This window comes from Synchiropus splendidus, chromosome 19 (assembly GCF_027744825.2).
Source record: "Synchiropus splendidus isolate RoL2022-P1 chromosome 19, RoL_Sspl_1.0, whole genome shotgun sequence".
NCBI classification, from domain to species: domain Eukaryota; kingdom Metazoa; phylum Chordata; class Actinopteri; order Syngnathiformes; family Callionymidae; genus Synchiropus; species Synchiropus splendidus.
The window spans coordinates 6,884,799-6,906,029 of record NC_071352.1 but is presented as its reverse complement, the minus strand read 5'-3'; the positions used below and the strand labels follow the sequence as shown (position 1 = coordinate 6,906,029).

General features: G+C 42.2%; 3 protein-coding genes and 1 non-coding gene across 7 annotated transcripts; all 4 read right to left on the bottom strand.

Annotated features, from left to right (window-relative positions):
• Positions 1-254: 254 nt before the first annotated feature.
• ccnf (cyclin F) lies at positions 255-7,469 on the bottom strand. Its single transcript, XM_053851969.1, has 17 exons — positions 7,293-7,469; positions 6,494-6,648; positions 6,251-6,357; positions 6,107-6,174; positions 5,838-6,034; positions 5,717-5,770; positions 5,492-5,596; positions 5,310-5,387; positions 4,992-5,146; positions 4,592-4,756; positions 4,397-4,520; positions 4,088-4,268; positions 3,924-4,011; positions 2,288-2,387; positions 2,065-2,198; positions 1,558-1,733; positions 255-1,468 (listed from the first exon to the last, which is right to left on the bottom strand). Exons 1-17 carry the CDS (start codon positions 7,303-7,305, stop codon positions 1,077-1,079), a joined length of 2,292 nt encoding a protein of 763 aa, XP_053707944.1. The 5' UTR covers positions 7,306-7,469; the 3' UTR covers positions 255-1,076.
• Positions 7,470-8,839: 1,370 nt separating this feature from the next.
• LOC128751313 (transmembrane protein 100) lies at positions 8,840-11,781 on the bottom strand. The gene is made up of 2 exons (XM_053852264.1): positions 11,604-11,781; positions 8,840-11,527 (listed from the first exon to the last, which is right to left on the bottom strand). The coding sequence occupies exons 1-2, from the start codon at positions 11,672-11,674 to the stop codon at positions 11,065-11,067; spliced, it is 534 nt and encodes a 177-aa protein (XP_053708239.1). The 5' UTR covers positions 11,675-11,781; the 3' UTR covers positions 8,840-11,064.
• A 35-nt stretch (positions 11,782-11,816) lies between these two features.
• On the bottom strand, positions 11,817-19,413 carry LOC128751333 (uncharacterized). Of its 4 annotated transcripts, none has more exons than XM_053852295.1 (8): positions 19,164-19,413; positions 18,499-18,551; positions 17,786-18,254; positions 17,653-17,706; positions 16,750-16,828; positions 16,448-16,580; positions 15,405-15,598; positions 11,817-11,893 (listed from the first exon to the last, which is right to left on the bottom strand). In XM_053852295.1, exons 1-8 carry the CDS (start codon positions 19,265-19,267, stop codon positions 11,861-11,863), a joined length of 1,119 nt encoding a protein of 372 aa, XP_053708270.1. In that variant the 5' UTR covers positions 19,268-19,413; the 3' UTR covers positions 11,817-11,860. The 4 variants fall into 4 exon arrangements, with proteins under 4 accessions (XP_053708270.1, XP_053708267.1, XP_053708269.1 ...); XM_053852292.1 differs by lacking the exon at positions 11,817-11,893 and adding an exon at positions 14,948-15,337; XM_053852294.1 differs by lacking the exon at positions 11,817-11,893 and adding an exon at positions 14,948-15,310.
• trnat-agu (transfer RNA threonine (anticodon AGU)) lies at positions 18,990-19,063 on the bottom strand. The gene has a single exon. It is a non-coding gene; the product is annotated as a tRNA-Thr (tRNA).
• Positions 19,414-21,231: the final 1,818 nt, after the last annotated feature.

Sequence of the window (21,231 nt, the reverse complement as noted above, 5' to 3'; positions counted from 1 at the left end):
CACTTTCCTAGTTGGTGGGATCCTCACTGACCATGGAAATAAAGTTGATTCTGATTTGTACTTCATAATGTCAATATTGATTCAACTAGCTCAGCATGCAATTGTCTCTGTTTTTCTCTCGTTTGATCAGGAATAGAAAAAAAGGCACAAACAAAAAGACAAGTTGTATACTGCTTATTTTAATATACAAAACAAAACATACACATTCACACTCAGTTCATGAATCAAACACTGCTTAGTAGAAATAAAACATCTAGAGCAGTACTTTCAAGTACAGGCGTTTTTGTCTCTCTCTCTCTCTATATATATATACATATATTTATATATATATACATATGCCATTATGTACAACAATACAGTGCATCTAGTAATGACTGTAAATTTTACCATGTGATATTCACCTTGTCATTTTCCCCCATTTTATTAAAAACTTAAAAGATGGAAAAGAATAAGGTTAATATCCATCGATTGTTCAAGCTTGTATCACAACACTGATTTAAAGTTTAGGTTTTTTTTAGCAATTGAAACGGCAACCGGTGTCGTCTGTAGCGTCCCTAGTGGATACAGTCTGCCATTACATTTCAGTACAGCAAGGTCTACATGAATAAAACTCCACAATGCAATATTCTGGTCACAAAGTCATCAAAGATGCTCGTGAAACACAATAGTTAGCACCACAGTACCTTTGGCAAAGCATTAATAGTTTTGACGTTCAACATCACAGAATGGGATTCACCAGCACAGTGCATTTTAAATCATGCTAACCAGCAATCACAGGTCACATAAAAGCGCTTATTGTTTCACAAACCATCAAGTCTAAGATTAACATTGTTGTTGAAAAGTGGTGACTCCACAGATATCACATTCCAGTGGTTTCAGAGGCTAAATGCAATATAAAAGTGAGTTTCAGTTGTAGGAGGTATCAAACTCATGTTTGTAAACAAAAAAAGCAACATGATGCGCCTTAGTTAAACCCTTATACATCACACATTCATGTGGATATGCTGATGTTCTGAACAGCTTTAAAGGAAAGTGCCGTGCCCTCCTATCTGGGCAGGTGGCTTGTGTCAATACGCTCAGAGGTCGGCACTGGCTGAACACTCTCCTTCCACCTCACCTCCACTATGAGCAGCAGAGTTCTTCCTCTTCACCTGCTTGCCGGAGTAGGGCCTCTGCATGGGCACGAGAAGACGGAAGCCTGACGCGGAAGCTGAGGGACTGGTGAGTGCTTTGAAAGTGAACGGCAAAAGGGAGGTGGAGCAGGAAGATGTGGGACTAATGCTCTGGACCGACGAGTAACCTGAAGTGAGATAGTCCGAAGACGAAGAGGACGTTGGGTCCTGGCTGTTGAACTGGCACCGTTTTTGGGCTTCACAGAAGCTGTCATCGTCACTGGACAGGGCTCGACAGTGCTCCAGCTCCTGACCTGGAGCAGCGAAGGACTGTAGTTTGATCGAAACAAATGAAGCTGTCAGGAGAAAAAAAAAGTTTATCATCAGGTTTTTCACCACTTTCAAAGCAAAACAAAGGAAGCCAATGTCCTGATTCTCCACTTACAATTTGCATCTCTCTCCCCTTCACTCTCCTCCTGGTCGCCCTCATAACCCGAGGAGGAGGTGTCCAGACTCCACTCCATGATGTCGCCCAACAGGGACTCCTCCTGATTGGACAGTTCCTCAGTGGGTGTTGCCACGAAGCTGCTTCTGTGGGTTTGCATGTCGTCATCGCGTCTCCTGCGGAACAGAGAGGAGTGAAGTCAGTGAAGACATCAAACCTTCCACACACAAACAACCTAATATGAATTAACTTATTAATTTATATGTGATACATTTCCCCCCCAAAGACTTAAAAAAAGTAGATATGAAAATGTTAGACACCATTTGTGCATTTTCTTCTAAAAGAAATAGCATTAACATTCAGACTATGTAACACATCAAAATAACTTGATAATGTTCCATACAATTGCTTTCACAGTCCACATATTCATTTGGTCAGAAAACAAGGCAAAGAAAAAACGCCAGGTCATGATTTACACATTCATCACCAGCGGATGAGTCATCTCACCTCTTGTTCGAGCTGGTTGGAGATGCGAGAAAGGTGTGAATATCTGCTGGCTGATTTGTGGGACTCTGGGGTTCCATCTGTGGCTCCACTTCAGGGATCTCAAAGATCTGACACAGTTCGGTATAATCCATCACCTTAGGAAAGGGAGCAGAAAGAAGCCTTTTAATTTCACTGAATATTAACTGCGGAGAGTTTCCCCCACATTTATGACACAAACAAGTACCGTCTGTTTGCTGATCTGTCCGTAGGCATCGTCTTCAAACCGCTGCTTGACACCGGTCAGAGACATGTGCCTGTAATCCTTGGGAACATCTTGACAGAAGCTGGAGGAGGCAGAGAGACGAGAAGAACGGGAAGTCATCAAGAGAGTTTGGTCCACTTGGAGGGCTGCAGCTCTCCTCAACAAATCTCATTACCAGTCCATTTAGGAATTACACTTGGTCAATACGACATACGCCGATCAAAGTGACTCAGCTTTGGTGACTCAGCCATGGAATCTCATGAAACAAGCCGTTAGATACCATGGCTGGTGCGCCACACTGGTGGGTTAGACTCCATTTTCTAGGTCATCCCGTCTAAATCAATCGCATGTCTGATCAATAAGGTCGCAAAACAGCACTGTCAGTTTCTGGTGTCACATTTCTGACATGAATGAACCTTTGGTTGCTTCACCGCCACCCAAAAGGCATCCTCAACCTTTTTATCACTTAAAATGTGAACTCAGATAAAATGAAACTGTACGCTAGAGTTGAAAATTAGCCTGAGACTATCAATTGACCCCATTTTCAAGAGACTCACACCAGCCACCTAAACATCACCTTCTTATGAGTCACAACCTGAAGTTCCAATATGGACGCGTGTGGACAAAATGCATCTGCTCACAATACAATTGAATCCTAACTGTCCGCTCAGGGGAGGCAGAGTGCCTTTAACATTCGACCCAGCAGGGTGTTTGGCGCAAACACTTTGAGCCGGGCACAACCTTGCCCTGCTGCTCGGAAAGAAAACGGCATTGATAAATCAATTATGACTCAATCAGGTTACCTTGGCGACTACTGAGGTTGAATAATGTTAGGAAGTGGCAATGGGGAGCAAAATGACATTCTATTTACTGTTCATGTTCCAGAGTGCTGACATGTTGGGCAGAAAAGCCAAGACAACATCATCTCTGAACATAATCATCAAGTAATCTCAATAATCTCAATTTTTATTTGCGTATTTCACTGATTATAAACTTATTCCTAAAGTTTAGTTCAGTAGCCTGCAGGTCCTCTCTTGTAATCGGCAGTGGCACAAGTAGAAACTGCATATGGCTCTTCTTCAGGTGCAAAAGTCAGAGCATCATCTTCCTCTGTGACTTCAGGAGGCATATTTTACTTTTATTTACATTTCTGTACACATTTTCGATGAAAAAATGTGAAGTTCAGGGTAAAAAAAACATCTAAAATAAAACAATTCAGTGAAATTTCCCACATTACTTTTTAAAAACCTGAGAAACTGAGAGAGAAATAGGGGGAGCTATCTGTTTAGTCCTTTGTTTTTGGTACATCTAAAGTAGCAGTTAATAACATTAGCCAGCTGACCCACCTGTTTGAATGTCAGGTGTGAATTAATTAGATTCACAAACTGCACAAGTTTGCATATGAATAAGGTTCATGGCGTGTCATCACATCGCCGCCGCCGACGGGCCATTTGAAGTGCTTTCAATTTGTCTCATCCAAAACCATGTTTACCATTTTGTTAGAGTCTATCATGACCAACCTGCCTCAGCACCCTTTTTGTATTAACAGCCTGTTTAGAAAAGCGGCACGACAGAGTCCTCCGCAATCGAAATTTCAATAACAACGTGCAGCGCTTACCACTTGACATAAAGCAGCACAGCGAGTTGGGTGAGGTCATGCTTGGAGAAGCCTGTGTATTCTGCTAACTGGTTGGGCCAGATGGGAGCTGAAGGTGGAAAACAAATTAGGATCAGGCATGAGGGTTTACAAGAGGGCAAATAATCTGGATGAATTTGTTTTACCGTAGCGATGGAGCACTCGGGTGAGTAGCAAAGTGGCGCACGCCAAGGTGGCGGGTGGAGGAGCGGCGAGGGAGGAGAAGAGCAAAGACAGCTCACAGATGTAGTAGAATAAATAAGTGGTCTGTCTCTCCAGGGGTACCAGCGCCATCAATAGCTCACCATAATCCAGCAGAGTGGGGCACTGAAGGAAACCACAGTCATGAATGATGAAATGGAGAGAAAAAAAAAAAAAAGTGACTTAACAAAACTATTGAGTAAACGCAGTGTTAAAAAGGTGCTTCTGATTGTATAAAGCAGGCCGGCTCATACCCGAATGTTTCCCTCCAGCACAGAGATGACCTCGCCCATCATCCGCACCAGGTCTTCATATTTGTAGGTGTTATCTGTGAGCCAAACGGCTTCTCGAATGGTCAGGATCTCTTTACTCATGTAGCTGTTGAGGGATTAAAATAGTTATTTTTTTAATGCTCAAAAAGGTAAAGCAGGTCTTTATTGGTTTCTTACCGTGTGCAAACAACCATGCAAGCGATCCCCAGTAACTGAAGTCGAGCCTTTGAGACAGAACGGAGGGCCAAGTATCGATCCACGCAATCTACCGTCACGTGGAGCGCCAGGCTTGAAAACTCCTTCATCGTGGTCACCTCGACCAGCCAATCCACCAGGATGTACCTAGATCAAGCAGAGGCAGAATGACTCGTCGTGTATAGTCAGAAAACTAGGTCATATTAAGTTAATCAACATTGTCATTGTAAATACTGCTGCGATACTCCCCACGGAAAAACAAGCTGACACACAAATGAGCAGTTAATCCGCTCTGCAATAAAAGTGAGTCACCATTGTGACTCACAAACATTTAGCCAACAGTACCCGGTGACACCTGGAGGGGTTTGCTGCTAGGTCATACCTCATGGAATCCTTGATGCCTCTTGTTATTATGCTGTCAGTGAAACGACGGGACGCCAGTTTCGCGGGACTAAAAAGTTGGGACACCAAGTCGGTGCAGGCTTTGGTCTCTAAACCCAGAGGATTCTTGGTGATGCACACTTTGGCAAGAGTAAGCTGTGGAAATTCAATACGTAATATTACATTCTGTATCATGACACCCCAACTTGCATAAGTATATTTGGAAATCAGTGGATTTTGACATTGTGAATATTCTAGAACCATATTAGAACACAATGATACAAATACACATTTACTGAAAGCAATTCAAGTGAAGTACCTGAGCCTTCCAGTATCCTTTACCAGCATAGTCCCTGAGTGTTCGAACGCATTGTAGATATCGGCCTGGATCAGCCTTCTATTATGTATTATGTAAATGAAAAAGCACACAATACCATTGATCAATAAACATGAATATTTCAAAGAGGTGACTGATTAAAATTCAGAATGACTCATACTCACAGCAGCTTTACAATTGTGCTCCCACAACATATAGGAGCTCTGCAGACAACCGGCCTGCGATGACTCTTCCAGCATGGAAATGGCATTTGCGTGCTTCTCATCCTCCTGTAGAAACCAGGCATCATTAATGCAGGCAAACAAAAACAAAATGTCAGAAAAAAATTGTTGTCAGAGAAATGTTTCAGGGTAAATGATAACTTTAGAGCAAATTAGAGAAATACTCACATCAAAAAGTTGTAAAACTCTTGCAAGGCAGTGCAACAGAGGTCCCTTCTTCTCCTGAAATACAGCAAAAGAATATTGTAAAACAGACTAATGTCTCCAAAAATAGATTTGTCAAACGTACCACATTGCTTTCACACTCAGCTTGCAGCCGGTCAAATACAACCGCCTTGCAGCAGCTGCCAGTGGGTGACCATGGAGGCCTGATGAAGACCCAAATAAATGGGTCTGACAATGGAGACCTCAGGCTTTCAGCAAGGCTGAAGTAGCGAGAGGCTTTCCGTCCACAGACGTCAGCACCTCCGTCATCGCTCAGTAGTGCTAAACAGAGAAAGACATCAGTCAAAGACGTTGAAAAATCTGAGGAATTGCTACGCAAATGTTTCTACTTACGTCCTTCGTTGTACAAATAGGCAATTCCTAACTTGACAGCGGCTTCAAAGTTCCCTTTCTCTGCAGCTCTGTAAAGAAGGAGACACTTAATCGTTGCTCAAATAAACCCGATCAGAAAGTGCTTTCAGGTTAAAAATAACAAACCTTTCGAACAACCACAACGACTTCGGACATGGCCAAGTGTCTCGGAAAGTGACCCTGGCCCACAAGCTGGAGTGGGTGTCGACAATGTCACACAGCTGAGAGTTAACCTGCAACACAGCTCAATCCAATTAGCACAGGCGCACAAGATGCTGTGTCTGAGCAGATCTGCCATGGCATCGTGTGTACTTGTGAGAAGTGTGACTGAAGTGCGACCGTGTGTGTGTGTGTGGTGAGATTGCTTACCGCTCTGACCGACAGCAGATCCTCAGCAGAGAGCCACTGGAAAACACATAAGAGCACTTCTTCTGGGAGAGACAGCAAGGTGACAGTGGGTGTTCGTTTTCGGACCCTTTTTCGAAGTGGAATCAAGTAGCATTTTGAGCATCTGCAGTGGACAACTGAAAGAAAGGCAAATGTCAAATTAATAAGTGAATATAACATACAGTAGAAGACAGGCTAACACAGTGAAAACTATTTTTTTAAATCGAATTTATGGGTGGCTTTGAGATGATCAGTTGCAGTCATGCAAAGTGGTGGTAGGTCTGTCATGCAGCCTAACTGTTGCATGACTCTATGGGTGGTCTGCCCCTAAAGTCGCTAAATTCGTTTTGTTTCTGCACACAAAAAGGAGCATGGAATAAAATTTTATTAGCCACATAACCAGTCAAGCGTGTGATTCACAATAAGTTTTTTGAAGTTTAGCAATGGGCCTCAGAGGTCAGCCGAGTGAGCGCCCAAATTTCCCTCCTAAGCTTATCACACAGGTTTATAAGACAGCATTTAGCCTGAAACATGCAGTGTTGCGTTAAGTTTGCGTTATGCATATTTTCAATATCACGTTTATGAAGAGAAAAGCGATGCTAAATGAGTAATTTCGCTTGAAACTACGACTTCCGAGTCCTGTTAGCGTACTTATAATACGGAAAGTAAAATCACACACAAACACAAAGTCATAGAAGGACAGATGTGTCATCTAAAGAAGCAAATAATACGTTTAGTTATCCGACAAATTTAAAAATATCGGTGAATATAGGTGACTTACCGCCCGCTTTCATTGCAAGTGATGTATCCGTTTGTCGATTGTAGCTTATAGTCCTCGCTATAATGACGAACTGAGGCAAATGTTGCACTTTTGGTTAATGACTCAAACAAGCCAAGCTTTTAAATAGTTCTACTGGACGCTTTGCAGCATGTGCTTTAGTTGGTAGCCGTAGCTTTCTAGTACAAGTTAGCTTTCTCCTCAATTCAAATTCAAGCACACGTCCTCCCCCGTAAGCCCCGCCCCGAGATGCACTTTTGGTCCGCCCGCGCTCACTGTTCAAACGCCACGCTCATTCTCATTGGTCTCAACCAGAAACGCCCCGTTCATCATACACGCCTCGTGATTGGGCCATTCGGGGAATGCTTGCGTTGATTGGTTAGATAATATAAATTCCAACGTAGGTAGTAACGATTGGTCAGTTTACTCCCATTTCGAACTACGCGCTCGCCTTTTAAAGCAGTTCATTGGCCATCTTCATTGGGATGCATCACAAAGGCCAACCCACTTACAAAGGGTTGTGGGAAGTGTAGTGGAGAAAAACGCATCATTTAAAGGTACACAGTTTAAAGGGACAGTTGCGGATTTAAGGAGGATGACGTTGAAAACATGACAAGATGCTTCGACTGCAAAAGTCCTCAGTGGCAATTTATATGCTTCAATGAACTGATAAAAAAAATACTGTGTCATTATGATCATAAAATCAACGATAAAATAAAATCAACGAAACAGTAACACAAGATTTATCTCACTTGATTCCTGAAGTGAGTGACTCTTCTTTATTTGTGTTTGTGCTGCCATCTTGGCCGGGTCACCTTTGAAACAGAGACCAAAAGATCCTCAACACGTAAATAAAGGATATGACTGGCTGACTGACTGATTAGATTAGATTAGATTGCCTTAATCCTGACTGGTGGATTGATTGATTGATCTGTGGCGAGTTTAGTAGCCATTTCACTGAACAATTGAGACCATTCAAGCACCATAGGAACAGGAAAACACATGATGATTAAGACCGTCGTGGCCATTGAGTTGCCTGTAAATATGCAGGACTGTGTCTCCAGACTGAGTTCGGTCCATTTGATTGGATAGTAGCTCTTTTGAAAAGGGCCAGAAAAGATCTGTGGGTGTGATCTCCTATTTTCACATTGATCTCATCAGCGTGATTCTTGCCTTTGACTAATAATATTTGAATTAAAACTGTGCCACATTGGTCCCACATCTTTCACATTTATACAAATACTGCCGAGGTCAGAGTAGTCTTTTTCGTGTGTATTGGCTTGTGATTCCTGTCTCCTACCTGGTGTTGTTCGACCAAATTATACAGTTGCCAATTGACCTTAGAAGCTGTTTGGATTCAGCTGCCGTTTCCATAGAAACTCCAACCGCCCTCAAACACACTCTTTATAAAATACACTGTAGCCATTAATAGTACTCTGGAAGCTATTATGACAACAGCAATAAAAAAAAAAACCTGACGCAAAATGGCACCCCTTGAACCTTTAAAAACGCTCCATATTTTCATATAAATTACCACATGAAGAATGTCAGAAAGGTGATCACAAAACATTTATTTCATACAACTTTAACATGAGTAGAAATATACAGTACAAATATAAAGTATATACAGCACCAAATATAATCCAACATGAGCTAAAGAATATTGTGTCACTCGCTTAGCATTAGCATGCAGACAGTGAGGCTGTCCACCAGGTGAGGGACACGTTTCCCCCCTAAACACAGAGGTAGATTTTCCCCTTTAAAAGGCAGAAGGGAAATCACTTCACATCTTGGACTGATGATTTCTGGTCACCTGCCGTTCAGAGGCATAGCTGGCAACACACTGGCACAAAAAAGTAAAAAAAAAAAAAAAGATAAAACTATAAACCTGGAGTGAATCAACGCATGAAGGATAGCTTAAACAGAACCTTGTAGAAGAGGTTCAGCTGTTAAACAACTAGTGAGGTCACCAAAAAAAAAAACAATCATGAAGTTTGCCATGAGCACATTTGAGCTACATTATTTTCTGGTATTATAAGTGTAAACCTAAAGTGTGTCTATTACCAGCTATGAGAAACAACAAAAAAGTTAATGCCCGCTTACTGAAAGTGGAAAAAGTATCACTGACCCCACATAAGGTTGATTCCTGAACGAAAAAAAAAAGTCTTCAGAAACACACACACGTATAAGCAGATACGACGAAGGTCTGTCTTTTTCATTTTTATGTCTTTCTTTCATCCCTACCTTGTTCTTAATTCAGTCACATTCAAGTTTGCAAAAGTAAGTGCATGGGTGTCGAAGCAGTCAGGCAATTGTTGCATGGTAAAAGGCAATCTGACCTCCGGAACCATCTTTGGCTTTGTCGCTATCTGCTACTTCGGTATGCATAGACACATTTCCTCAGAGACAGGTGTCAGTGACAATCAATCGAACACGGATCGATGAATGTTTCTAAGGCTGAAAGAGGACGATGAAAACATAATTAACACATGTGCATATATAAAGTCTATAGGGCACCTTTTTCCATTCAGTAATTGTGTTCTTTAAAACAGATGAGAACTGCCTTTCAGGAGCTTAATGGTCACATTAATTCTAGGTTTGGAATAGGGACTCTCACTGGAGTTTCCCTCTTAAATGATATTCCAGAAATAAAGTATTTTCCATGTCTAAAAGAGACATGGGCATGTGGAGGGACTGCTAAGCTAACGTTTGTGTACATATAAATAAATACATATTTTCCTCTGGGATGGATTACAAAGGGCGGAGAGAGGGTTAGCAAGAGTTTAAATGGAAAAAACGTTGAAGTGTCAAAGCCTTAGAGATGAAGGAAACAACCAGGGAGGGGCTGGCCAAAAGCAGGATCTGCAAGAATGTCCTCATGTGGTGTCCTTCCAGAGAGCCCACGTAGACCCCTCATTAATGCCTCCACATCAGGTAGTAATGAGCTTGTCACGAAGTCAGTGGTTACTAAAGTGTTTATGCTTGTCATCGTTATTGTGCAAATCTTCTGATACTCAGTAGGTCCAAGTCTTTTGGAATCTCTATGTGAGCACATTGCATACACAACACCTTCCTCTCCGCCAGCGCCTCTTCTGTCCTGCCCGGCTCATCGTCCTCACGGATGCCAACGAGATCCTCTTGGATTCGTGTTCCACTCTCCCATTGCGTAAAAAAGCCCCCCATCACATTGCTGCGGTGTCACAGGACGAGTGAATGACGCTGGGCGCTGACGTGGTTTCACTGCTCTTTAGACTGGGGATCAGGTTGCTGTCTTTGGCCCACTTCTGGCCTCTTGGAGAGTCACCTGTCCAGTCAGGAGGAATGCTGTGACTGACGTGCCCAGTGACGCCAGCAGTGACTCCGGCAGCAGCTCCGCATAGCGTGTTGGGTGTCTGCGTGAACTCTCCCTCGGACTCTGAGTGAGGGCTGCAAGTGCCATGTATCCATGTGTGTAGATATGCATGCAGTGTGCAAGGAATATTTGTGAGTGTCTCCTTGGAGGTTGTTTTGACATTGGACACCAGCTGTCTGATGTTAGAAGAGCGTTAGAGACAGCGCCAGGATAGCCCCAACCAAACAGACTAAACAGATGCCATTTCATTCTTCTTCAATTTCTTGGCCCCGGTTCTGTCTTGTGCATCAGCTCCAAACTCTGAGATAAAGAATTGTATGAACCTCGTTCTTTGAGGAGATGGATTGGGGCCTTCGTAAGTCAAACTTTCTGACCCAGCACATCTCTGCCTTTAAGTTCTCCAAACAGTGTTTTCTTTGCGCTTCACAGGGGACATTGCTCAGACATCAACGAGCCCGCCTCTTTCTTTTTCCTCCTCTTCTTTTTGTGAACGGTCCAGCAGGCGGAAGCCGTCAGCAGCAGCACCAGACCCATCACCAGTAGCACCACTGACACCACTTTAGTTTGAGGCAGATCGTTGTAGGTGTACGTCACGCCGGTTCCCGCCGCTCCGATCACCAAGGAGATGATTCCAAAGGGGAATATGCAGCGGTACCAAGATTTCTCCATGCCACCGGTGGCTTGAGACAGACGCTCCAGGGAAGAGAGAACCTCTGGGACTTTGGCGCCTCCAGCTTCTAGGGAGTGACCGTCCTGTCCCAGGATAATCTGAGGCTGTGGTTGGCAAGCGAGGTGGCCCGTCGTACAGCCCATGGTAAGTGTTTTGGCTGGTATATCCTGATGTACAGTCGAGGAACTCCCAGTCTCTTCCGTGGTTAGATCTGTCCTGGAAAGCAAATGGAAGATACAGATGAGACAGAGAAAAAAGAGGGAGATATATTGAGAAAAAGAAATCCACTCACTGGCTCCCCTGCTCTGCTCTCCTCTCTCTGTGGTTGTCTGTACACTGCCTGCTGGCTCTCTGGCAGCACATTGTACACTGGGCTGAATGCAGCGACTGGTCATATATCAGGGTCTATGCAGGGGAGGGGCCACTGGTGAGAAATGGGAATGTCCAATGTTCTTATTGGCCTTTTGTCCATGACGTCAAAGATGGAAAGAATTGGAGTTGATGAAGATTAGGAAGGGAGGGGGTTGAGCTGCTCCCTTCTTCTCCCCATCACTGCCTTTTAGTCGGTCTTTTATTATTATCCTGCAGAATAAAAGAGGACCTCTGGGATTATTGGTTACTACAGCAAAAGGACAATGGGATAAAGAAGGGGAATCCCCGGTTATTAGCGGAGAAGCAAATGCTTAAAGGTTTTTCTAGCCACATGAAATCGGTAGTAACACCGCAGTTACACAAAATCTTAGATTTCCAAACGCCCACACCCTTTGGCTTTGATTTCCCCGAGGCATGTGGAATCACTGATTTGTGTAAAATGGATAATAAATACGAATTACCAAGCCCATGTGTGAGTGAGGCACACAGCTGAAAAACCCCAAAGCACCCCCCACTCACTCTCCCCACCTACGCACACAGCTGGTGAATGGGAGGACGGTAGTCAATAAATATTCCCATTGATGTTCTGCTCGCTCTTCCATGTCAATTTCATCTATCGCGACGGCTTTGCCGAGTTAAGGTGTTCATCTTTTTAACTGATTTAACTAAGTCTGATGTCTGGTTCTTGACAATAGCATTTCTGCTGAAAGGAAACATTGTACTCTGCTAACGGAGAATTCTCACAGGCCACTCCTTGCTAGGTCTGTAACCCTTTGGATAATAAATTGTTACATTTGGCTCAGAAGAACCTTTAAATACATACAGGTGGCTGAAAATGACTTTGACTGAGTCTGAGTTGGTGGTTAGCCTCCAATATTTGAAGAGCAAAATCGCATTGCTTTTAGCCTGTTATTTCCTATTAAATGATTGACTGTCATAATAAATACATGTGATTGACATTGTTTGACATTGTTTCCCAATATTGCAGTGACTGAGTCGTACAGGTTGTGACAGGTTTAATATTAATTTTGATATTAGAATTTTTTTTCCCACCTAAATGGCATTTTTGTTGTTCTATATCTTGTTTTCTTGAACACAACTATATAAAATTGTGAGCAGCTATGTCATGTTTAAAATTGCTTTGTCTAATATTTGAAACAATTTCACACAACTTGTGACATCAAGGGTTTATAAATTCCATTACATCACGGCCATTGAAAAAAACTAGACCTTATGATCCACAAATTGGAACTACAAACCCCTTGAAAGTCATCTTCAAGGCATTTTCGTTGCAGTTTTGCAAATTACTGAAAATGAATATGAGCCTCGGCTAAACAAAGTGGCTTCAAAAATCCAAATGACATGCTAATCTGCTGAGGCTAGTACTTCAAACCGACAAGAGCATTGGGCTGATGGGTTTTACTTTCACACACAAGTGGTGTTTAAATTGTTATTTCAACACTGAAACTGAGGAAAATACTTGACATCCAAACATAATAGAATTGTGAAGGAATGAGGGAATGTGGAGTGCCTGTATACTACACACTACGACACAAAACATTAGTATAGAATGCTTATCTTGAAGACAGGTCAAGATACATGTTATTCTAGGGAGGCGTCTAGCAAGATTATAAGCCACAATTTAGAGACTTAGTCATTGTCATATATACTTTATGTTTTTTCATACTAATCTTTCACCATGAAAACGGCAATTGAAGTAAATCACAAGTTAGTCTGAGTTTAGCGGATCAATGAAAGGGAAATCCGTGTACTGTAGCCTGCTAAACCCTAGATTCTCCCTCTAAAATCCTGATATACCAATCTTTTCATGTGTTTCAGAGGAAGTGAGGTCTTTGTGAGGGTGAACCGTTCCAAAGAACTGGGAAGGAGTGAAGGGGATTCCTGGTGCCACTGTTCCGTTTCTGTGGCTTTGCCGTGAAGTGCAAATCGCCCATTGTAAATTTAATGAAGCCCTCCACTATAGAAGTGAATTTATACGTCACATGACATGATGAAAAAAAGGAGGCTTGAGCTGTTTTAATTTGGTCTCCTCTCCTGAACAAAACCATGTTATGTATGCAGGTCAGACAAAGTGGTTGGAGGTGCCACTCCCACAGGGACCACAGTGGTGTTGATGCGGTTTTAAAAAGCCTCCCCCATCAGACGTGCAGATCCAGTTGCGCTACCAACCGGCGGCCATCACTGCATTGCTAATAAGCCATTAAAGTCTCACGCTTCTGCAGAAAAACACACAACCATTTCTCGCTTGAATGATTCACCTTCGGTCCGTGTTATCTTTGGTTCTAATTTCCCTTCTTGTCCGGACCATTTCTGGCTCGTGGCGTGCTCTCCATGTGTGGCGTATTTGTGACTCACATGGATTATTGTGTGCATGTCTCTGCTGGTGATGCTGGAGGTTCAGTGCAGCAGGGCTCAAACACCCACGTCCTGCTGTGTGAACCCACCACCATCTGCCTTTTTGTCTGGCAGAGCCCACTAACTCCACAGATCATCTGTGGCCATGAGCCTTTCTACCTCGCACATACTCCCTCGTAACACATTTATAGCAGGTAAAAACAAAAAAGGACCCGCGTCATGTGAACAAAATCCAGGTCACATGACACTGTACTTGACAATGATACTTTTTTTTGCTAGCTTATGCAACAAGAAGAGAACTATTTAAAAACTAGCTCATGTTCCATGGAAGCATTGAGCAGTGCGCCACCTACTGGAGGTGACAGTGACTCTTCTGGGAGCCAAGATGAACTCACTTTTATGCTTATAGTAAATAAACAGTCCATCACCATTAAAGATATTTTAAGGAAAAAAATAAGGGTTATACTTAAGAGACCAACACTTGCTACTCGATTCCCATCCCAATATCTGACTCCAATTTAAATACTCCTCCAAAATAGTTTGGGTGAAGTTATTAATTCAATACATAGCTTTTAAAAAGCTGGCAACACATTGGTTTAATCCTCTGACGCATAAAACGTGTCAAAAGTCATGGCTTGCGGGACGCAACTGGACTGTAGCATAATTTTATAGGGCCTAAAACATTTTGACTTAATGCCTAGAAAAGTGTCCTCACACTTGTCCACAGCTAGAGTCAAATGTTTTGATGCAAAGTAAAATTTGAGACAAGCAAATATTTCAGAATTAAAAATGATTCTGAAAATAGAAATCAAAGAATCTACATGTTCTAACAGTGTATACCACTACCAAAATAAAAACAGGGCTTGATCCATTTACACATTTATTTATAATAAAGGCATGAAGCACAGTCCAAACACTGTCAACAGGCACCCAGAGATCACACACAGAAAAGGTCAGTGGGTTCTTCTTCCGTCAGTGACTTAAGTGTCTCAGGGAAACATATTAAAAATAGAAATATATTTATTCAAAACTATTTCTTCCAATGTCTGCATGACTCTAAGCATGATTAGGGCGGATTGAGAGATTGTGGAGGAATCCGATATCAGCTGGTAATCCCTTTTACTCAGAAGTGAGTTGAGTTCAGTCGCAGTCCAGAACGATGGCAGGGAACCGTCGCCCTCCTTCTCCCAGGAGGGAGTACAGACCTCTCAACACAGACGGGTCAGAACAGTCAGAAACAATCGCCGCCAGCTGAGAGGACAGAGCATCCAAAAGAGCCTGTTGATGACGAACACAATCTGTCTCTCTCACTTGCTTCAGTGGTTCACGTCCAGGATGAGCTTACCTGTTGGAGGACGACTTCTTGTTGCAGGAGCGCCACGTTCATTCTCAGCCTCTCCAGCTCTGTTAACTCGGCTTTGTTTCGGTAGCAGATTGTTGGAGGCAGCAATGCCTTCACGCCATCCCTCTGAGCGAGATTTGCAGCAGCAGGGTAAAGACAACCTCCCTCCGGCCTCCATCGATCCCATGCTTCCCACTCTGATGGAAAATACGGTTATTTTTAGCGCGTGAGCAACCGTACCCTAAAACGTTTTTTTCTGCAATGCTGCCTCAGCTTTAAATAGCTGGGGCCATGCCTAACCACGTCAGGATGGACAGTTTAAAACCTGGTCACAGACGGGGAGACCTGTCAAGGCCAAGGAAAGTCCTGATCTGGAATTAGGATCTCGCTGCAGCTCTGTTTTCATTTTCCATTGACCAAGAAGGACAGGCTGCATTAGCTCATTAACACCGCACTAAAGCAGAGACATTTAACAAATCATACCAGGAATGAATGAACGAAGGAGCAGGAATTGAAGAGCCGAACCCGCCTCTCACCAGCCGCATACTTACACAGCACCGGAGCTATAACTGGTAAACGTAAACAAAACCTCTTCCCTGAAGGTGATACAGTCATGCGAGCGGCGTGACTGGAAACTCTGTCCCCCCAATCCGCCACATTATGATTGTGGAAGGAATGGAAATGCATATTTAGTCGTCTGGCAGATTATTAAGCAGAGCGCAGATTAATAAAACGCACTGCCTGGCTGCTATAAATATAGCAAAAATAATAATGTTGACGCTCTTTTATTGAACTGAGGGCGATTCAGTTTCAAGGAAACATATGCTTCCTCCGTTCTTTGGCATGGTCTGCAAATTTCTGGAGGTCAGTGGTTTCCATGTGAGAAAACACACCACATGTATTTCTCTATTTATCTCACATTCAAACCCAGACAGAAATTATCGCCCGAATCCAAAGTGTGGATCATCTGTCTTTCATTCACTCACCCCTAATACAATCCTAATTTGGAGTGTCTGCTCGGATAACTTAATTCTACACTCCTTTACCGGGCTCTGTGGCTCCTGGTGGCGAGGGTTGGTCCAGCAGGGTCTTTGTCTGATTCTCATTCCCCTGATGAGTCATGCTGCCCACCAGAGCTCTGATCTGATCTGGGCTACCACACGGCCGGTCCTCAGGGAACTGCAGGAAACAGGATGACAAGGTCAAAGTCAAAAACAAGACATGAGGCGCATGATCCAATTTCATCTGAAACCACGTCCTGCGGTAGGAACGAAATCCAACGGTTTACAGGTCAAGCCGTGGAAATTGTGTTTTTAGGGTGACGGGCATCACTTGAGAGGAAGGATACCATCGCGCTCATTCTCTCCACGAAGCGACTCCTCCCAGGCTCGGCTTTCCTCTGAGCAGCTGCCACTTTGTCCCACAATCTGAAGATAACGGGGAAAGTAGCAAAACAACAAACCAATGTCAGAGTTTCTTTCAGCCGCTGGTCAACACTGAATAAAAAAATAATCACTTGCTAGCCTGTGTGTCACATGAGCGACACGTCAGATTTTACAAGACCTTCTTGACAGACTCGTACATGTGCAGTGGCAGAATCTCCTCGTATCGCAGAATTAAAATCATGATTTAGAATTCAGTTTGATCATGATAAATAAAGATAGCGGCCATTCAAGCCTTTATGCTGTATGGTTTTGGAAATCATTATGTGACGCAGCAGGGATGAGGATCAGCTCCTCCAAGTTTGACCCACATAAAATGTATGGCGGTAGAGTTTAGCGTTGCAGTACTCAAGACCACATTTCCAAGTCCTTGGTCTTGTAGGGCTTGGATTTGGACTCTGGCTGTGCTGGACTCCAGATGTTTTCATGAAGACCAGTCAGGAGCTGTTATAGTTAAAATAAAACACCTCCTGAATGCTAACTTCATGCCCATTAATGAACCTTATTGACGTGGAAAAAGAAAGCTCTGACTTGCGCATGTCAAGCTAGATCTAAATGCAACACTAATGTAAACACAGATAACCTCCACCAATCATGGAGGGTCTATATTATGTGTCTTTGTCTGTCCATTTGTAACAGAATCACAGTTAAAACGACCAATATTTTTCAGTAAAACTTTCAGGGTTGGTTGGAAACTAGCAAACTCAGAAGGTGAGTGAGGTGGTCTCAACCAGCCAGTCAGTCTCTTCTAACCGTTGAACTGTGGCAGTGCATCGTGGGTCTTGTAGAATCAGAATCATTATATTTACCTGTTTTGCTTGCTCTTCAAAAGCTTCCATCTGGCAGCCTGATCCGAAGAGATTCTGCCAGGAGTTGATCAGATATATTTATCAATCATCCCACTGCCAAACACAGTAAAATGTGCCAGTTGTAAAAACACACCCCATCTGTTGTTGCTGCTGAGCAGCATCTGTTAATGAAGCATTATCAGACTCCAATGTTGACGTGACCGATTGTTGGCGATCACAAACATCCGACTGGGACACAGGCTGTTCTTTTAGTGGCAGGTTCTTTTTGTTTACGGTACTTTTGCGTCGGCCGTGATCGTCCACAGAAGATTTTGAGCTGAGTGACGTTGACACCGATGGCGGCCTCTGTAGTTTTTTATCTCGAGCGGCTTGTTTCAAAGTGGATCTGATGCTTGGTTCATTTCTCTTGACCCCTGCAGTGGCCTGCTTGACCTCATTTGACGTGCCCACTCCAGCAGCCTGTTCCTTTCCAGATCCAAAATGTTTGTTTCTGTCACGGCTGTTTTTAGAAAGTGCTCCACCAGCACGGACCCTCAGCGCTTTCTCCAGGGCTTGCTCAAGCAATTTCAAATCTTCTGTCTCCCCTGGTGAGGTATCTGTTTCTTAACACATCAACAAGCAAATACGCATATCAGTTTCAACATTAATTTATTAAGGGTCTCCTGAGGGGGGAACTGGCCGAGTGAACTCTCACGTTATAAATGGCTAAGGCTGTTGGTCTCAACACACTCTAGTTATTTCCAAATGAATACACTCTTGAATCATACGCTGTACTGCTCATACATGCGTAATTTAGTTTAAATGGCTGTGTAATTACTTGCATGTCAGCGCGACCTATTTAATTACCTGCAGGTCTAATAGGCTGTGACTCATCGGGTGCTGTCTTGGGTTGTGGTGCTCTGCAAAAGAACAGTGCATGCAGTGTTACCAACACGGTCATCGGAAGGAAATGTGCCACAAAAACGAAAATGTTCCAGGCTGTTTTTGATAGAAGCAAAATACATTACAACTTGAGACACCCGAAACTGTTGTTTTAACGATTGTCTAATGGTGAACATAAGAAATTTTAAAAAATTAATTAATTAAATAAAATTAATTAATTAAATAAAGTATGTCACAGAAATTACAAAGTAGTTCAGAGCCATGGAAGTGACATGCGCGTGTTTATTTTTTTGGACGTAACATGCATGACATTATTTTTTTTAATCCCGAAATAACAGTAATATCGTGAGAATTAATATCTCGAGATGATTTTTATATCAAGATACAGTCGTAATTGTTAACGCATGCGTAACAGCCACTCTTACGAAGGTCAACAGCTAGCTATTATAGTAAAAAGGCACTGCTGGGATTCGAACCCAGGATCTCCTGTTTACTAGACAGGCGCTTTAACCAACTAAGCCACAGCGCCGGACGGGCCCCTCGCTCACGAATTCGCTTTATCAACGCGATACACGCGTTTGCCAACATGAAAGTTGTATGTAACAGTTGAAAGAGAAATGGATACTTACAGGGCGATCAGTAATTCTCTGTGACGTTGAATGCAACTATGAAGTCTGGCTTGTTCTTCTTTGCATAGCTTAATCGCCTTCTCCAGCGAAGCGAGCAACGCCATGTCTCAATTCAATACAGAGAACAAGTAACTTTTCCAAAAACAAACGCGTATTCACATAAATTTGTTGTGGATTATCCATAGAGAAATAAGTTTTTACCGCCTTTAGGCGCCAGCCCGCGAGACGAAGTATCAACGGATGCGGAAGTTACGACCATCCACGCCATAAAACAAGACAAAAGGTCTCAAGGAATAACTCGCTTGTGCTTACTTTCACATTCTTCTATTTTCATGTACTTGTATTTTAAAAATGGTTGGATGAGGCTGTTTTTTTTTTTTTAATTAATGAAAGTTGAGTAACGCGTGCAAGTCTGTACATCTCGCGAGAGGTTCGAGTTCCACAGCTATTTACATATTTAAATACTTGTTCAATGAAATAATATAGAAGCATCAAGATTATAATATATAATAATACAATTATCTGGATCTTTTCTGATGTCACGAATAGAACACATTTTATTGACACACATTTTATTTTAAACCACACACACACACATATATATATATATATATATATATATATATATATATATATATATATATATATATATATTTTTTTTTTTTTAATTTATTTATTTATTTATTTATTTTTTATTTTTATTTTTTTTACATTTTTTATAATAGTCATTCAGCTAATAGTACAGCTTGCATGATATTTAAAACCATAGCTTCTGTTGGCTATGTGACCTCCCAAAGATGCCTTTATTTATTTTTTGTTCTGAGGCTCTTTGTGGTGAGTGTAATGGAAATCTACCGTCGAAATACATTTGGGTCTTTAAAATTACATTGAAATCATTTTATTTTCAGTGGCGCTATATTTAATTCTATTTAGGGATCCAAGTCCAAGCTCAAGCAGAAGTCTGGTTTTTCATAATTTGTGACTCACGCGTAAAACAATACAGATTTTTAACTGCATATGTGGCACCAAAGAACTTTAGCACATAATGACAACAGATTGTTGGCACCATTGATGGGAAGTGAGTCATCTTGTTTGGTCCTCGTCCACTCTCTTGCCGCAGGAGCAAAGATTTGTGACTCCAACCGGGCATCTGACACTGCATGCATGCCAGACTAATAATTAGCGCTGTGAGAAACACACAACCATACATATTATTTCTGTCGCAGAATCTGCCATCTGCATGTCCATATGAGCAGGGCTGTCATGAACAGAATGCGCGATGGCTGTCACAGGTTTTTTTGTGTATGACTCATGATCATAATGAGTAAATCACGTGTACGTCATCATTAGTTTTTATTTGTTTGAATAAGGACAATAATTGTCCTCAATGTATTAATGTATTAAATATTTTAAATGTGTGTACCATAATAATTGGATTGTTTGTTTTATTAATCCCATCATCCTTGTTGTGCTAGAGTACATATGTAAAATAAATAAATGAATTAATAATAAAAAAGATTACTGTTTAGTAATAATAATAATGATATATATATATATATATATATATATATATATATATATATATATATATATATATATATATATATATATATATATATATATATATATATATGTTGGATGTTTTATGAGTCGGTGGTGTCCAGTGCAATTCTGTTCGCTGTGTTTTGCTGGGGCAGCAGATTAACAGTGGCGGACACTAAGAGACTCAACAGACTCATCCGCAAAGCTGGTGATGTCGTGGGGGTGAAACTGGACTCCTTGGAGACGGTAATGGCGAGATGGATGCTCCTGGAACTAAGGAGCATGTTGGACAACATCACCCACCCCTTCCATGAGCTCCTGGTCCAATACAAAAGCACATGGACCAATAGACTGAGAGCGCTCATCTCAAAGACCGAGCGCCACAGGAGGTCCTTTCTCCTGGCAATAAAACTGTACAATTCATCCCTGAAAAAATTACAATGAAGGGTTCTTTGGCATTTGTTGCACATCGTTTTTCTAATATCTTTTGTATCACTTTTTTTGCTCTTTATAATATTATTTCTTT

Bases quoted from the DNA above. Each gene is read 5' to 3' on its own strand.
- ccnf (XM_053851969.1), bottom strand. The intron at 5,771-5,837 runs GTACGTTTGACA...GCTGTATTTCAG, and splicing joins CTGAGTGTGAAAGCAATGTG to GAGAAGAAGGGACCTCTGTT. The intron at 4,757-4,991 runs GTATGACCTAGC...TGCTTGATCTAG, and splicing joins GGCATCAAGGATTCCATGAG to GTACATCCTGGTGGATTGGC.
- LOC128751313 (XM_053852264.1), bottom strand. From the start codon at position 11,674: ATGTGCTGCCAGAGAGCCAGCAGGCAGTGTACAGACAACCACAGAGAG. The intron at 11,528-11,603 runs GTGAGTGGATTT...TTTGCTTTCCAG, and splicing joins AGAGCAGAGCAGGGGAGCCA to GACAGATCTAACCACGGAAG.
- LOC128751333 (XM_053852292.1), bottom strand. From the start codon at position 19,267: ATGGCGTTGCTCGCTTCGCTGGAGAAGGCGATTAAGCTATGCAAAGAA. The intron at 18,255-18,498 runs GTAATTAAATAG...TGATGTGTTAAG, and splicing joins ACAGCCTATTAGACCTGCAG to AAACAGATACCTCACCAGGG. The intron at 16,581-16,749 runs GTATCCTTCCTC...TGTTTCCTGCAG, and splicing joins TGGAGAGAATGAGCGCGATG to TTCCCTGAGGACCGGCCGTG.